The sequence below is a fragment of the Mesocricetus auratus genome, unplaced genomic scaffold, assembly GCF_017639785.1.
Source record: "Mesocricetus auratus isolate SY011 unplaced genomic scaffold, BCM_Maur_2.0 Super-Scaffold_100015, whole genome shotgun sequence".
NCBI classification, from domain to species: Eukaryota; Metazoa; Chordata; class Mammalia; order Rodentia; family Cricetidae; genus Mesocricetus; species Mesocricetus auratus.
The window spans coordinates 54,917,385-54,935,151 of NW_024429198.1; the positions used below are offsets into that span (position 1 = coordinate 54,917,385).

Here is a 17,767-nt window from a genome sequence, read left to right on the forward strand (position 1 = left end):
CAGAAACCAAGAACTGTGAAAGTGACGTATTAACGGAAAAGGACACTGGCCAGCCCTGTGGTCTGAGACTTGATGGGGAGGGCCTGTCTCTAGGTACACATCTGGCATATGATAACACACAGACTGATGGAGCAATGGCCAAGCTGCCAGAGTTAGAAGCACAGAATTAGACTAGGGGGATATGAATATTTTCTATTGTAGTAATTTATTATTAAAACTGGAAATTTTGTATCCATCTCCCACTTTTTAAAAGTAGGTGACCCTTGAACATGCTGTTTTTAAAATTGATTTTTACTCTTTAGAATATTTTGACTAAACTATATTATATCTTGGTGTTTCCATCTAACCTATTAATATTCTCCATGATGCCAGTTATAAAATTGGTCAGCTTTTATGGTTGCTGTATCAGTGACCCATCAATGAATAAGAACCCATGTGTCTTTGGCTATCCTGTCTCATACCTGGCTGAGCCATTACCACAAGCTAAGTAATATACCATTGAGCATTTTCCTGTGTGATATTTTCTCATATAAACATTGGAAATGTTACAGTTGCTGTCTGGTGCTGACATCTCATTGGGGGGGGGATACTTCTCAGAAGTACTGGTCTCTGCTGGTGGGCGTTCAGCCTACACATTTCATGTCCAAGAAGATCTTTGAATGCGTTCATTATGGTGACCATCGGGGTCCCACACATCCTAATAGTGTCCCTAAACAGTTTAAGGCCTTACCTGTGACAAGATATGAGACTTCAGGTGGTGATTTGTTTCCTGGGAGCCGCCCTCAGTGATGACAGATGTGTAGAGGAAACCACTGAAGGATGTTCCTGCTACAGGAAGCTCCGGGAATCTACAGACCCTGATGTCTGTTTAGTAGAGATGGCTGGGAAAAGATCAAAGTTCACTTTGTTGTAACCGCTGCAGGTTCCAGTCAGAATGAGCGTTGGATGAAACCATAGATGCCTTTAACTCTGGCAGTAAACTCGTCCAGAAGGCCTGAAAATAGACACACCATGGGATTATAAGAAATGAGCTTGATGGAGTACATTAAGATGTTTCCTTTGTCAAGCAAATGTTATTTCCACAGGTCTTCAATGGTTTTCTAATTGCACCACCACAAGTAGCAAGAGAGATCATCACAGTTCAGATGAACACATTTTGGATTCTTGATTTATGCTCATAATTAATGTTAATGTGCATTTACAAGACAATAGGAGGTGTGCTGGTTCTTCTGAAACCCTTTGTTATGAACACTCCCACCCAGTTGGGTTTTAGAGTTTGGGGAAACCTCTTTAATGAAGACTTATCAAAATTTAGTACTTAGTAAATCTCTGGAGCTTTAAATAATCACGATTTGCAGTGGAATCTTCAGAAATATCTTTCTTGCAAAAAGCTAGATGGTTTGCTAAATCTTATTTATAAATCCTATATTCATCATTCACTTTTTTTGTCTCCGTTTTTAGTCTCCAATCCAAACCTCTGTTTTTTAGATACAGCAACTTCAGCAACAACTCTTTTCACTCCTCTGGACCCTCATCTGGACCTAGTGTGTCACCATCATCTGTGCCATCCTTCTCGTCCCCACAAGAGGCCAGGTGAGTCTGGGGCATGGTGTTACCTCCCTTCACTCACCTGCAAAACTCGGTTGCATTGACTGGTCAGAGGAGGCTGCTGGTGCTCATGTTTGCCTGTAATCCTAGCACTTGGTAGGTTAAGGCAGGAGAGATCAGGAGTTCAAAGTCACACAGCTAAATAATGAATTTGAAGGCAGCCTGGACTATGCGAAACCCTATCTCAAAGTAAACAAATGGCCAGGAGTGGTGACACACACCTTTAATCCCAGCACTCAGGAGGTAGAAACAAATGAATCTTTGTGAGTTCAAGGCCAGAGCAAGTTCTAAGACAGCCAAGGCTACACAGAGAAGCCCTGTCTCAAAACAAACAAACAAACAAACAAACAAGCAAACAACCACAACAACAAAGCCAAATGAATAAATGATAAAATAAAGAAATAAAGGAAAATAAAGAATGGTTAAAAAGTATAAATAAAAGCATATTCTGAAGAATTTTCCTTTAGAAGATCAGTTTCTCTGGGGGCCACACTACTTATTAAGCAGGCATTTCATTTGAGATGATGTTTTGTTTTTATTATTATGCCACCTCCTTTATACTTTACATAGATACTATAAACATTTCTTCTGGAGTTGGAGAGATGGCTCAGCCATTAAGATCACTAGTCTCTCTTCCAGAGGACCTGAGTCTGATTCCCAGCATCCATATAGTGACTCACAACTGTCTGCAACACCATTCCCAGGGGATCTAACAACCTCTTCTGCCTTCTGTGGGCACCAAGCATGTATGTGGCACACATATATGCATACAGGCAAAATACTCATACATATAAACATAAAAACAGAAAAATAAAGTATAAATGTTTCTTCTAAAATATTTAAGTATGGATGTTTTGATTTGCCCTTTAAAGATGGTTCTGGATATTACGTGAGCTGTGCAATTTGTCTGAGAGACATTGTTTTCTCCTTTGAATGACTAAACCTATATAGATCAGAAGGAAGTGGGCCCACAGAGGTGCTATGTAATTAGTCTAAGACCTACCAAAAGAAAAAAGAATTGTATGGGTGCATGGAAGGAATTTAACTTGGCAAGTGCTTTAGACCACCAGAAACTCACTGATTATTACTCCTGGAAGCCAGTGATTATGCAAGGATGTGTTTACAAGGGAAAGGTAATACCTGTAATTTTAGAACAATTAAAAGCAGTTACCCTTAATGGCAAGAGTACAGGAGTTGGAGAAGAGAAGGCCTTTAGATTTCCAGCTCACTCACTGGGAAGCTACTTACCCCTTGAGGGCAAAATGTTGATTGCACCAACCCTTTCCCTAGAGGGCCTTTTTGTTGAGGAAAGAAACTTGACCACACAGGAGTACTGCAGGAAGCCCAGCAGAGAGGGCAGGGAAGAGATGGAGGAGCATCACTGGGAATCTAGACATGAGTGACTACGGTGGTCCCTTGCCTCAATATGATTTTTAAATGGGACCAGTATTTCACATTCAGATTCTCTTCTGTATATATGGAAGTGTTTTACTGGGCATATCTGGAGCTAGGCAGTATCTTAGTTAAGATTCTTATTGCTGTGAAGAGACACCATGACCATGGCAACTCTTATAAAGTCGTTGAGGAGACTCACTTACAGTTTCAGAGGTTCAGCCCATTATCATCATGACTGGGAGCATGGCAGTGTACAGGCTGATGTGGTGCCGGAGCTGACAGTGCTACATCTTGCAGGCAACAGGAAGTCGACTGTCACACTGAGGGAAGCTTGAGCAAATAAGTCCCCAAAGCCCGCCCCCAAAGTGACACACTTCCTCCAACAAGGCCACACCTCCTAACAGTGCCACTGTCTTTGGGAGCCATTTTCTTTCGAATCACCAAAAGAAGTTTGGCTGGGGTGTAGAACAAACAAAATCTTATAGTCACAGGAAGATGAGGTGACCAATGGAATTTGCCTCTCTGGGTTATCCAACTCAAGGCTCAGGATAGCAGGATAGCTATGAATATATCCCAACACAAAATTGTAAACTTATTTAGCAGATTAAGAGATATCTGTGTGTGTGTGTGTGTGTGTGTGTGTGTGAGAGAGAGAGAGAGAGAGAGAGAGAGAGAGAGAGAGAGAGAGAGAGAGAGAGGTGGGTATGTGTATAATGTAACTTGATTCTTCTTGTATATGAACTTTATAGGTAACAAGCTTGTGTTATAACATCATGCAAAATAAATGCATGTATTCTCTCAACCATAGAATAAGGAATAGACACCCCTGGAACACAACACTAATGAATCCATATCAAACTCTCAGATTTCACAGCCAAGGGTGACCCTGAATTAGGCAAAGTCAGGACTCGGTGATAGGGAAATCCGTTAAAGGTACTGTCCTTAGCACAGGTTCCAGTCCCTTCGGGATTAGGTAAGGTTACTTGGGATCTTGGGAAGGTTACCATGGGAACGATCCTTGTCATATCAGATGCAGGGTTAGGGTGCACAGTGAGGAATGTTGGAGTTTGCCTGTCATTTCAAGTCTCATGTTTGCTAGGTGTCTTAGTTAGGGTTTCTATTGCTGCAATGAAACAGCATGATGAAAAAGCAAGTTGGGGAGAACTGGGTTTATCTGACTTACACTTACACATCGCTGTTCATCACTGAAGGGAGTCAGGACAGGAACTCAGACAGGGCGGGGCCCTGGAGGCAGGAGCTGATACAGAGGTAATGGAGGGGAGCTGCTTACTGGCTCGCTTACAGTTCAGAGGTTTAGTCCATTATCATCATGGCGAAAAGCAAGGCAGCATGCAGGTAGATGTGCTGGAGAAGGCACTGAGGGTTCTTACATCTTGAACAGCAGGCGAAAGGAAGTGGTCTGTGTCACTGGGCGTGGCTTGAGCATATAAGAGACTCCCAGATTGATGGCTGGGTGAACAGCATGGGACTGACCCAGACCCCCTGAATGTGGGTGTCACTGAGGAGGCCTAGGTAATCTATGGGGCCTTGGGTAGTATTTACCCCTGGCATACAAATGGACTTTGAGTGCCCATGTCACAATATGGGAGGCTCTCTCAGCCGGGACTCTTATGGGAGGGCCTAGGCCCTGCCCTGGATGAAATGACAGACTCTGGAGATCCACCATGGAGGGCCTCACCCTCCCCTGGGGATCGTAGTGGAGATTAGGTGGGGGACTAGGGGGGTCTGGTGGGGAGGGCAGGGGAGGAAGGGAGGGAGAGGGAGATTGACATGTGAAACAAGCTTGTTTCTAACTTAAATTTAAAAAAAGGAAGAGGAAAAAAAAAAAGAGAGACTTCCAAAGCCCACCTCCACAGTAACACACTTCCTCCAATAAGACCATACCTACTCCAACAAGGCCACACCTCCTAATGATACCACTCCCATTGGGGACCATTTTCTTTCAAACCACCACACTAGGCAACAAGCCCTTCTGGGACTAAATGAGGTTCTGCCATTGTGTCTTCCACAGTACCAGGGCCTGTCTGTGGTAGAACCATGGTTAACATTGCCTAAAGGATCCAATGAATCACCCATTCACTAGTCAAAAGCAGTTTGGGGATTTCCAACTTGGAAAGTTATAAGGGCAGGAAGTCCATGGGTCCAGAGCCCTGGGCTTTAGCAGTGTTATTCCCAGGACTTGAAAAAGAATGGTCCAGCATGGCCTATTCCCAAGCTTTGGAAGCCCTAGCATAGACTAATCTAGAAAGTCTGGAATCCAGGTTCTGAAATGACTCACTTGAGTACCATGAACCCCCCACCCCCCACCCCATCCGTCTATCTGAAACAAAGATCTAGGCATGGTATAAGAAAAGAAAGTAGGGGTGGCAGTTTCATAGGCATGCAAGGTGTGAGGCATCTGTATGGCATCCACGGAGACATCTAGTAGGCTCTAAGAAATGAGGGCTCCACAGTCCTCAGCTTGAAGCAGCTACTGGCATTAAACTCCCAGACAGCCTGTATCCTGGAAGCTGGCCACTGGGGGACAGCAGTGGCAGGAGTCACTTTCCAGGCTCCAGATCTCTTTCATGGCATGTTATCGCCATAGCAACTATTGCTTTAGCCACTGCCCACTGGCAACACAGCTTTCTAGAGCTTATTCCTTTCTTTAGATTTGCACATCCCTTCTGGACAGCCTTTCTGTGAGAATTCTAAAGTTGCGTGATGATGGCTTGAAATGGCAAAAGTGCATTTTCATTATGCCAGGAGCCCACCGAGCCTGATTACCACTTTCTCTAGCCTTGCTAGCTTGCTGTCTTGTGACTGTAACAGTAGAGAGAGATGACCAGATGGGTTGATAGATAACTGATAGGCAGACAGGTAGGTAGGAATAGATGTATAGGTAAATGACAGATAGGTAGGTAGATGATAGGAATGTAGGGAGAGATGGATGGATGGATGGATGAATAATAACATTTTCTGCGGTTGCCTGAGTGTATTATGTCAATTGCACTCACAATAATCGACATTTTATGAAGTTGATTGCTTGACATCTAAATTCTTTGCATATTATTTATAATGCAATTGCACATCTATTGGGTTTTTGTTTTTGCTCTATTGAGACACATAGCTATCTTTTACGTAGATACATACTCAATGGAATTTTTAGGATTTATTACTGAGGTTCTTTAAATACCCATTTATGATTAAGAGTGAAAAGAATTGGCTCAGGAAATAAACTGAAACATTATGAACAATAGCCATGGTTTTGCAAGGAGAAACCTACATCTTTTGTTGGCAATCATCCCCCACCCCAACTAGTAAATGTAATGCCTGAACTCTGTATAAATCTATAACTTTAGAACCCTCATAATCTTGATTTGGAAATGAGATTAAATTTTAAAGTCCTGGGAAAATCAGGCCAGTGGCAATACCACATCAGGTGCCTTGGACCACTTTAGAAGCAGGCATCCTCGTGAGCTCAAAGTTTTCCATTCCTCAGGCTTGTTTAGGCATGTAAACATGTTGGGTGTTAATAAAACTTGGAATTATATTGTATTAGTCAGGGTTCTAGAAGAAGAAATGAATGTATAAACTAAAAAGAGCTTTATGAGAGTGGGTTATAGTCTGTTTTCTGGTTAGTCCAACAACGGCTGTCTCCTGACCAGAAAGCTAGGGGTCTAGTAGTTGTTCAGCCTATGAGACTGAATGTCTCAGCTAGTTTTCAGTCTATATTGGAATCCAAAAGAAATAGATTCTAATACCAGTGAAGTAATGCCTCAGCAGCAGGAGAGATGAACATGCCAACACTAGTGAGAGCAAACAGGCAAAAGGAAGAATCTGACTTCCCCCATGTCCTTTTGTGTTGGCTGTCACCAGGTGTGGCCCAGAGCTGATCTCAGGCGATCTGGATCAAGGGTGCGTCTTTCCACTTTGAATCATCTGGAGTTAGGATGCGTCTTCCCACCTCAAACAGTCCAGTCTCGAAAAATTCCTCACCTGTGCCTGGTTGTTTATATTTTAGTTCATTCCAGATGTCATCAAATTGACAACCAAGATTAGCCATCACAGATATATTGACCTAGGAAGGAAATACCGATGAAAACTTTGTAAGATTAAACCAATACAAGGATATTAAGGTAACTCCATCTCCAATCTGTGACAGAATTGTTTAAAGCAGTCTTCTGGAAACAGAGAGCACAACACTAATTTTCATGAAATTGGAATTTAGATTGTGCCAAAACAAAAACGAGAAAGCTGGGACTGTTTACAAATATCCTCTAGGCTACAAGACGCAACTGTGTAATGAAATCAGACTTTGAAAAATGCCTCAATTTGGAAAATGCACTTTTTGAGCAGAGAAGGTCTAAATATTTTCATTCTGAGAGACAACAAAATTAAAGGAATATTTGAACCATTCAGCTCAAGTATTCGAAGGAAACAAATAAACAATAGCTACAGGACAAGTTAAGTTTGTGGCCATGGCCTTGGGAGAGGCAGAGCACACGGGCATTCACTCCCCGCTGTCTCCATCAGCCGGAGGGAGGAGGCAGGACAGAAATGGGTAGTGATCCCACTAAGCAAGTGGAGTGAGTGGATACAAGGGCCTAAAGGTACCTTAAGACAGTCGGTCCTCGTGCTTAGACTAGAGAGTTCACTTAGGACCTCTCAGAACTGCCTAGTAGGAGGACCCCGGAGGATGCTTGGGGTAGGAGGGACTTCCTGTGGACGTGCTGAGATAAACACTGAGGGACCGTGTGCCATCAGCATGAACTCTGCCTTCCTACTTGAGATAGTGCCACAGTTTGCTTACTGTAAGCAGGAGTTGCCTATCTGCTTTCCTGGAATAACATTCAGAAACCTGGGGTGTTCAGAATGACCTGGCTTCTGTAGTTGTCCCTGCAGAGGATTTCCCCCTTCCTGGGGGAGGATAAACCCAGTAATGGCATCCCCTTAGGGAGTTAGACGAGGTAGTAAAGTGCATAGGGTGTGGTGTGTGGTGTGTGTGATCAGAGGCCAAGTGTGAGACCCACCCTGCTAGGCAGTAGCCTATTAGCTACAGGCACCATGCTGATACAGTATGTCTCTCACTTATCTGAACATCTGTCACTATATGCCCATTTAGCAGTAATTCCCCATCCTCCTTTTCCTCATTCTCCCTGTAACTCCTGTTCTATAGTTTTCTTGGGCATCTGTGATGTTTTAGATGTCTTATACAAGATGGATTATGCAGACTTGGGGACATAGCTCAAAAATTTAATTCTTGCCTACCATGTGAGAGGCCCTAGGTTCTACCTCCATTACCTCATAATAAATAGATAAGAAGGTAGATGATAGATGGATGGATAGATAGATAGATAGATAGACAGATAGATAAAAGAGCTATGTAGTGTTTCAGATGTTGTCTTTCTATGGATTACTTATTAAACTTAGCATAAATCCCACCTTGTAGGTAGTAATATTTTCTTGTTTTTAAGTGCTTTTCCATTAGATTTTCATATGGCATTCCCTTCATCTATTTCTCTGTTGATGAATATATGACTTGTGCTCATACGTTGACTTGTCTGCAGAGCTATGATGACCATGGACATACAGATATCTTTCTGAGATCCTGAATTTAACTCTTTTGAGTATATGATCCCAGAAGTGAGCTACTATAGTGTAACGCAGACTAAGCTATTTTAAATTCACTGATTGTTCTCTGACCTTACATACATGCTGTATAAAATGTTAAGTTGATACAGGGAGTGAAGACTGTGGTAACAGCGATTCCTTCTGTCTTTGAAAAGGGACAGTACCAGTGACTCAGTGTCTTTACTTCTGGGGCCAGTGTACATCTATCTAATGACATCAATGTTCTGGATCGTTTACACAGATAGTGACATGCTCCCTAAGCTTTCCCTCGCCTTGCTTTTTCTCTTGATGATCCTATCTTTGTCCTCTTTCCATAGCAGAGCTTGGAGCTAAAGCATTCTTTTTAACATCTTGCCCCGATGCTTTTCTCTGTATTCTCTTCCACCCCAGCCTTTTGCTAACACACATGATGCAGTGAGGGTAGTTCTTAGAACATGTCATTTCGCACATATGTGATTATGTGAAAGATCCTAATATAAACCCTAAAAGTGGATTAGTAAATCAAAATAGTGCTGCATGGTCAACACTTCAGGAGGTAGAGGCAGGAGGCTTTTGAATTCAAGATCATCCTTAGCTACAGAGTGAATGCCAGGACATCTTGGGCTGCATGAGATCCTATGTCACAAAAAACGACACCTTTTAAATTTTGATGATTTTTTTTGTCAGTGCGATCCATAAAGACCATATCAATTTTGATTTTCAATAACGTAGTGAGGGTCTAGTTTCCCTTATCTTTGTCAAGAGGTAGTACGTCTCTGCTTGTGTAGTTGTAGATAAGTAAATCTGGACTTGGCGTTTCTCTTACTTGCGCTATGTTGAGCGTTTTCTGTTTCCTTTTCCACTTTTGGCTCATTGTCACCGTGCTCTTTTCATGTTGGGTTGAAGAAGCACTTCATAAGCTACCATGGGATCCTTTATATTCGATTTATGAAGGATTTGGTGTTGTATTAGTTGAAGAAAGTATCTATTATGGCTCACTGTTGGAGGAGACAGTCCGTCATTATGAGGAAGGCATGGCAGCATATTCAAGATGCAGCTAGCCATGTTGCATCTGTAGTCAAGAAGTAGAGAATGGTGAATGCAGGTAACCTGCTCGTTTTCTCCTTTTTACTCAGTCAAGAACTCCAGCCCATGGGATATGGTTACTTCCACACTTAGGGCGGGCCACCTCATCTTTATTACCCTAATGCAGAAACTCTCTCACAGGCGGGCCCATGGGTTCATCTCCTAGGACTCTAGATTCTAGACAGTCAAACAGTAGGCACACTTCAACTTCACCCGGTGAATTATTAGACATTAATTCTTTCTGCCTTCTGGGTCTTGTGTTTCTATTGAAGAAAGCATTGCTGTTTCTACAGTTTTCACATCTAAACACTTTATCTGTCCGGGAATTACTTTGGCAGAGGAAGGGTCTCAACTTCAGCTTTCCCCTTGTTCCAATACCAGATTTGCCTTATCCAACAGGAAGGAAGGCAGGTCTGTTTCTGCACTGATGTGTATAGACCCCTTCCTGAGGACCTGCTCTCGCCTCTTCCCAAGGCCCATCTTCCAGAATCAATCATTCTAGGCTATCAAGATCTCTCTTTCCTGCCAGTATATGGAATTGAAATACGACTATGCAGTGCTGTATTGAAACAGGCCGGCTGTCATTTTTGCCCTGTGCTCTTGTGAGGTTTGGAGTGGTGATTGACAGTGCTGAAATAAAGGAAGCAGTAATATCTGGGGACACGGAGAGCAGGCAGCTGGCCTAAGCAGTGACTTCTGCTTCCAGCTCAAGCCCCTCAATGAACTCTCACTTCCATTGGCCCCCTTGAAAACCCACCTGCTCCAGGTGTACAGTGACTGCTGTCCTGTGTGATATCTCTGCTTTCATGCATTTTCCTTTGGTGCGGGTTACTGCTGCCCACCCTGCGTCCTCTGCTAGCCAGGCCTTTGACCTCTGTCCTGCGTGTAGCTTGCTGGCACTGGCGTCTTCCTTACCCTTCTTGCCCTCTCCAGATGGACCATCTGTTCCGTGTGAGCCCCACCGCTCGTGACTTCCCTCCCTGACTTCTTTGGCTTGATGACTTGTGCTAACCTTGCTAGCATCTACATGCGCCTCAATGCCCTTCTCGTCTGGGTCCCAGTCACAGCTCTTTGCAGAGATGTGGCCTCTGTGCTCTTCTGGGTCCCAAATACTGGCTGGCTGTGCTCTATCACTGGATCTGCTTAGAGTTTTTTGCTGTAATTGTGTCTGTGGACTTGAGATTTCCACTGTCCAATGGAGCATTTAAAAATTTAATTTGGCTGAGCAACTTAGATAAAGAAAAAAAACCCTGCACGTTGCTGAGAAAAACTCCAAATAGCACGGGATGCAGTGTAAAGAGCATCGCCTTTCTTCGTGACGACACCGAATGTCACCCTGACGTAAAGAAACCGATGGACCCATTGGGTGGACACTGCCATTCGGTTGAAGAAGTTGTCTCCCTTTGTGCTGTGGGATTGCTGTTTGCATGCCACTGGGTCGTGATAGCAATCTCATTACAAGCAATAAGAGGCTCGGGGAAGCAAAATGTGGTCCTAATTAATCCATTGCATTGGATCCAGAGTGCACAAGAGGAGGAATGCTGGTCCCATGATGGAGTAAGTTCATGCGGGGTCTGGTGACATCACGTAGTGACTTTGTGTACTAGAGGCCCGGTGCTCTGCATCAGCCCCTGGCCTACTCAAGAATGCCTGTCTTCAACAGATCCAGAAGTGTTTGCTCTGGCAAACGTGTGGGGTCTGACTCCTCCCCATTACTGACTGGGATTGGGCACTGCAGCAGGCTATGTCCCATTTCCTTTCTGAACTGCAGCTCTGAGTGGGTGGCGTCTCCCTCTTGGGACCCTGACTGCCTCTTTGCTGTCTAGTGGCAGGCCCTGTGTGATTCAGCTTTGCAGGTGGGAGCTCTCCCATCCGGCTTCTGCATGGACCTCTCAGCCTCGTTGGTACTGGCATGCGCATCCTCACTGTACGTCAGTGAAGATGCCTCACCTTCCTCGACTGGTCAGATTGTTTAAAAAACAAACAAAGTGGAGAAAATATTAACCCAGAGAACCCAGTGTTCACGTGGCTTTTCAGGGTCATTTCAGTGTGTTCTTGCTGGGGAGCATTTCGTGCTGCTCCGTCAGTGTTCTTGGTCTCGCGCGCTCAGCGCTTCCCACTCCAGCAGGATTCCTTTCTGCCTGTTCCCGTCCTTCCTGCTAGGTGGGCATTAACCCCAAGCCATGCTTTCCCATCTTCGGGGTCTAACAACCACCTCCCTGCCCTCTTCCTATACCTTCGCCAAATAACAAGCACACGGACTGCTTGTAACCTCTGCTTCCTGTTTTCTTCCTTTGGACAGTGGGATTTGCTTAGCTTGTCTCTCTCGTTTACATAGGGGATGTGCCCAGTAGCCCTAAGTAACTGTATTACAATTCTGTTTGCAGATAAGAACATGTCGTGCATAACATGGAGGCTTTCATGAGACTAACACGGAGGGCCAAGCATCACTCACCAAAGAAAGTACACATGGGGTACGGTCCCTACAGGACTGAGACTTAACTAAGGGATCTAATATAAGCCTTGTGTGGCACTGCCCCTGTCTGGCATGCTCTTGCAGAGAGACAGTAATTCTTAGTTGTCTCTGTTTTCCACTGGCATTATCCAAAGATTATAGATTACAATTTCCCAATCGGAAAATGTACCCCAGTTCTTTAGTGTTTGTATACTTCCCCCTTCCCGGAGTTTCCTCCACGCCCAGCAACAAGAAGTAACTTAGTGTTGTCTTGTAATAGAGGCTCCTGTGCCACTGCAGGTTTGCTTTTGGACATGCTGGGCACCAGGGACACTACTCCCACAAACCCATGGTTTGCATATAGCAGCTACTCACTGAGTGTGCGCCCTGTGCTTGGACATGTTAATCCAGCATTGCTGGAAGCACACCCAGTCCTCAGCTTCCTGGGGATTACATATTCATGAACAGAAAAAGGAGCCAACAAATATAGTTTCCATTGTCATAACTACCACAAAGAAAATGAGCCTTCATAAAAGAGCAAGGAAAAGGCAGGCCATCTAGGACTGGGGCTGTGGCTCACTGGTAGAGGGTGAGCCTCACCTGAAGGAGGCTCTCGGTTCAATGCCAGGACTGTGAACACACACACACACACACACACACACACACACACACACGTGGGGGGGGGCATTGACCATACAGCTGCAGGGGCTTGCATACCTGTACCCACATATATTTCATACACATACAACAAAAGATAGGGATGGAGGCCACGAAGAAAGGAGACCCTTCTTTCAGAGGGAACCCCCCGCCCCTTCATGGAGTATATGAAATCGAACTGCCAATGTAAGATGAACTGCGATTTTCCTTGATTTACCTGGTGAGGGTTGGGGGGAGGGACGGAGGCAAGAGGAGCTAAGGAGATGGGATGAGCCTATTCCTTTCTTTAAAACATGGTCTTGAAGAGCTGGACAAGACGGGAGATTAGAAGATGGTGTGGAGTAAATCTGGTGTTCAGAGATGAGGGAACAGAGGGAGCTGGATGGACGTCAGTCCGTCAGCCAGACCCGCCAGACAGCTGGTGGCGGTCAGTGTCTCTGTTAGCTGCCAGGATGGTGGAGTCTTGAAGCCATGCAAGGGGGACCAGGAAACATGACAAGAGAGGACTCGCCTCCTTTGCGCTGGAGAACTCGTGCTCCTGGACAGAAGGCTGGAAAGTCGAGGGAAGGAGAGAACAGGCGAGACTTGCTCGGTGCCAAGGTCAGGGCCAGCAACAGCAGCCAGCAGATGGCTGAAGCCCGAGGACAGCCAAGGCCCGAAGTAATGGCCCTGTGCCTTCTCCTGAGCCAGTCAGGTAACATGAGACTCCCTGGGAGACCAGCCTCCCTAGCTCCCTGCAAGGATACTATGGCCTGGGAGCTCACAGCTGCTTGAAAACAAAGTGTATGAGCTGCTAAGGAGAGCAAGAGGGGAACTGCGGTGTCCCCAGGGGTGCTGCGCTGGTGAGGAGGGCAGTAGCATACTCTTGGAGTTAGCTCTGGGGCTCGTGTATTTCATCAGTTTTCCTGACTGTGGCCCAGAAGATGGGAAAGATTTTTGCATTTCCTAGTTCAGGGTACCATAGTTTGGTAGTTTAGCATCCACCATAGGGCCAAGCGTCAGCAGCTTGGTACTCTCGGGAGAGAGTTGGACCTTTAGGAGGTAGAGCCTAGAGAGAGGTCTCTAGGTGGCTGGGGACATGTCCACTAGAAGGGCTGTGGGTTCCCTGGCTCCTCCCTTTCTCTCTTCCTGGAGGTGTGAAGTGAGCAGTTTGGGTCAGCCACCTGATCTTTCCATGATGGGCCACTCACCTAAACTGTGGCACCAGAGCACAGGGTCACCACTGTGAGCTAGGGCAGTCTCTGCCCACAAGTCAGTCCCCTTGGCCACTGCATCTTTATTCCCTAGGTCATATGACACTCAGTTTCACAGCCCACTCTTCAACAGAATTTATCTCATTCTACTGTTTTGTGACCATTTGAGTCTCTTTTTTTCCACATTTAAAAAAATTTAAATTAGAAACAAGCTTGTTTTACATGTCAATGCCAGTTCCCTCCTCTTCTGCCCCCCCCACTAGCCCCCTTTCCCATCCCCTGCCTGCTCCCCAGGGAGTGTGAGGTCTTCCATGGGGAATCTTCAAAGTCTGTCACATCATTTGGAGCAGGGCCTAAGCCCTCCCCTTGTGTCTAGGCTGAGAGAGTATCCCTCTATGTGGAATGGGCTCCCAAAGTCCATTTGTGTACTAGGGATAAATACTGATCCACTACCAGAGGCCCCATAGATTACCTAGGCCTCCTAATTGACACCTACTATCAAGGGGTCAGGGTCTGTCCAATGCTGGTTTCCCAGCTATCAGTCTGGGGTCCATGAGCTCCCCATTGATCAGGTCAGCTGTTTCTGTGGGTCTCTCCAGCCTACCCGGTATTGGACCCTTTGCTCATCACTCCTCCCTCTCTGCAACTGGATTCCAGGAATTCAGTTCAGTGTTTAGCTGTGGGTGTCTGCTTCTGCTTCCATCAGCTACTGGATGAAGGCTCTAGGATGGCATAAAGGTAGTCATCAATCTCATTATCAGGGAAGGGCATTTAAGGTAGCTTCTCCACTATTGCTTAGATTGTTAGTTAGGGTCATCCTTGTAGATCTGTGGACATTTCCCTAGTGCCAGATTTCTCTTTAAACCTATAATGGCTCCCTCTATTATGGTATCTCTTTTCTTTTTCTCCTCTATTCTTCCCCTGATTCAACCTTCCTGCTCCCTCATGTCTTCCTCTCCCTTCCTCTTCTTCTCTTCTCTTTCTCCTAACTCCCTCTCCCCTCCCCCCCATGCTCCCAATTTGCTCAGAAGATCTTGTCCCTTTCCCCTTCTCCAGGGGACCATGTATGTCTCTCTTAGAATCCTCCTTGTTTCCCTGGAGGTGTGGATAGTAGGCTGGTAATCCTTTGCTTTATGTCTAAAATCCATATATGAGTGAGTACATACCATGTTTGTCTTTTTGTGACTGGGTTACCTTTCTCAGGATTGTTTCTTCTAGTTCCATCCATTTGCCTGCAAATTTCAAGATTCCATTGTTTTTTTCCACTGAGTAGTACCACATTTTCTCTATCCATTCTTTAGTTAAGGGGCATCTAGGTTGGTTCCAGGTTCTGGCTATTACAAATAATGCTGCCTGCTATAAACATAGTTGAACAGATGTCCTTGTTGTATGAATGTGCATCTTTTGGGTATATACCTAAGAGTAGAATTGCTGGATCTCGTGGTAGACTGATTCCCATTTTCCTGAGGAATCTCCATATTGATTTCCAAAATGGTTGTACGAGTAGGCACTCCCACCAGCAGTGGAGGAGTGTTCCCCTTTCTCCACATCCTCTCCAGCATAAACTGTCATTGGTATTTTTTTTTTTAGCCATTCTGACAGGAGATGGTATCTCAGAGTTATTTTGATTTGTATTTTCCTGATGGCTAGGGATGTTGAGCCCTTTCTTAAGTGTCTATCAGCCATTTTAGATTCCTCTATTGAAAATTCTCTATTTAGTTTTGTACCCCACTGTTTAATCGGATTATTTGGTGTTTTAGAGACTTGCTTCTTGAGTTCTTTGTAAATTTTGTAGATCAGCCCTTTCTCAGATGTTGGGTTGGTGAATATCTTTTCCCATTCTGTGGGCTGTGGTTTTGTTTTGTTGACTGTGTCCTTTGCCTTACAGAAGCTTCTCAGTTTCAGGAGGTCCCATTTATTAATTGTCAATCTCAGTATCTGTGCTAATGGTATTATGTTCAGGAAGTGGTCTCTTGTACCAATTTGTTCGAGGGTAGTTTCCACTTTCTCTTCTAAGAGGTTCAGTGTAGCTAGATTTATGTTGAGGTCTTTGATCCATTTGGGCTTAAGTTTTGTGCATGGTGATAGACATGGATCTATTTGTAGTCTTCTACATGTCCACATCCAGTTATGCCAGTACCATTTGTTGAAGATGCTTTCTTTTTTTCCATTGTGTAATTTTAGTTTCTTTGATAAAAGTCAGGTGTTTGTAGGTGTGTGTGTCCTTATTAGGGTTTTCAATTCAATTCCATTGGTCTACCTGTCTATTTTTGTGCCAATACCAAGTTGTCTTCAGGACTATAGCTCTATAATAGAGCTTGAAGTCAGGGATAGTGATGTCTCCAGAAGTTCCTCATGATCATTGATGCAAAACTACTCAATAAAATACTGGCAAATCAAATCCAAGAACACATCAGAGAAATCATCCACCATGATCACATAAGCTTTATCCCAGGGATTTAGGGATGGTTCAACATACAAAGATCCATCAGTGTTATCCACCATATAAAAAACCTGCAAATGAAAAACCACATGATCATCTCACTAGATGCTGAAAAAGCCTTTGACAAAATCTAACACCCTTTCATGATAAATGTCTTGGAGAGATCTGGGATAACAGGAACATACCTGACCATAGTAAAAGCAACATACAGTAAAACAATAGCCAACATCAAACTAAATTGAGAGAAACTCAATGCCATTCCTTTAAAATCAGGAACAAGACAAGGCTGTCCACTCTCTCCATACCTCTTAGTATTGTACTTGAAGTTCTAGCCAGAGCAATAAGAAAACAAAAGGAGATCAAGGGGATACGAATTGGAAAGGAAGAGGTCAAACTTTCACTATGTGCAGATGATATGATAGCTTATATAAGTGATCCCAAAAACTCTACTAAGGAACTCCTACAGCTGAAAAACCAAGTGGCAGGATACAATATTATTTCAAGAAAATCAGTGGCCCTACTATTCAGGCAATAAATGGGCTAAGAAAGAAATCAGAGAAACATCCCCCTTTACAATAGCCACAAACAACATAAAATACCTCTGGGTAATGCTAACCAAACAAGTGAAAGACCTTTGAGTCTTTAAAGAAAAAAATTAAATAAGATACCAGAAAATGGAATGATCTCCCATGCTCTTGGATAAGAAGGATCAACATAGTAAAAATGGCAATCTTGCCAAAAGCAGTCTACAGATTCAATACAATCCCTGTCAAAATGCTAGCACAATTCTTCACAGACCTTGAAAGAACAATACTCAACTTTATATGGAAAAACAAAAGACACAGGATAGTCACAACAACCCTGTGTAATAAAGGAACTTCCGGAGGCATCACCATCCATTTAAGTCTTTCTGCTGCCTTTTCTACTGGTGAATTAAGTGATAACTTGAAATATCAGACGCAGTAAAAACTTTGCTTGGCCTTTTTATATACTTAGAGATTACATTTTTATGTGGGAAAAATGTTTGCTTCTTTTACCAATACGATTTTATTTCACTTGAACTAATAAAAGGATATTTCCCCAACCATTTTCACAGTAAAATTGACACATAAAAATTTCATAGGAGTTCTGTATGTGTGCCTCAACAAAGCCATTCCCACCTCAGAGGCGCTACGCATGCCCGTATCTATCGCCTCAGAGGCGCTACGCATGCCCATATCACCTCAGAGGCGCTACGCATGCCCATATCACCTCAGAGGCGCTACGCATGCCCGTATCTATCACCTCAGAGGCGCTATGCATGCCTGTGTCTATCAC

At 44.2% G+C, this 17,767-nt stretch overlaps 1 protein-coding gene across 8 annotated transcripts in view; it reads left to right on the forward strand.

Moving 5' to 3' along the window:
• Fhod3 (formin homology 2 domain containing 3) overlaps positions 1 to 17,767 on the forward strand; it is a 419,361-nt gene that overhangs the window by 311,826 nt on the left and 89,768 nt on the right. For 6 of the 8 annotated variants that reach the window (XM_040757956.1, XM_013124838.3, XM_040757957.1 and 3 more), the window contains one exon: positions 1,489 to 1,593. The exons of the other annotated variants lie outside the window; for them this stretch is intronic. In XM_040757956.1, coding sequence (XP_040613890.1) covers positions 1,489 to 1,593 — 105 coding nt within the window. The remainder of the gene's footprint in view (positions 1 to 1,488; positions 1,594 to 17,767) is intronic. 8 annotated transcript variants of the gene reach the window in all.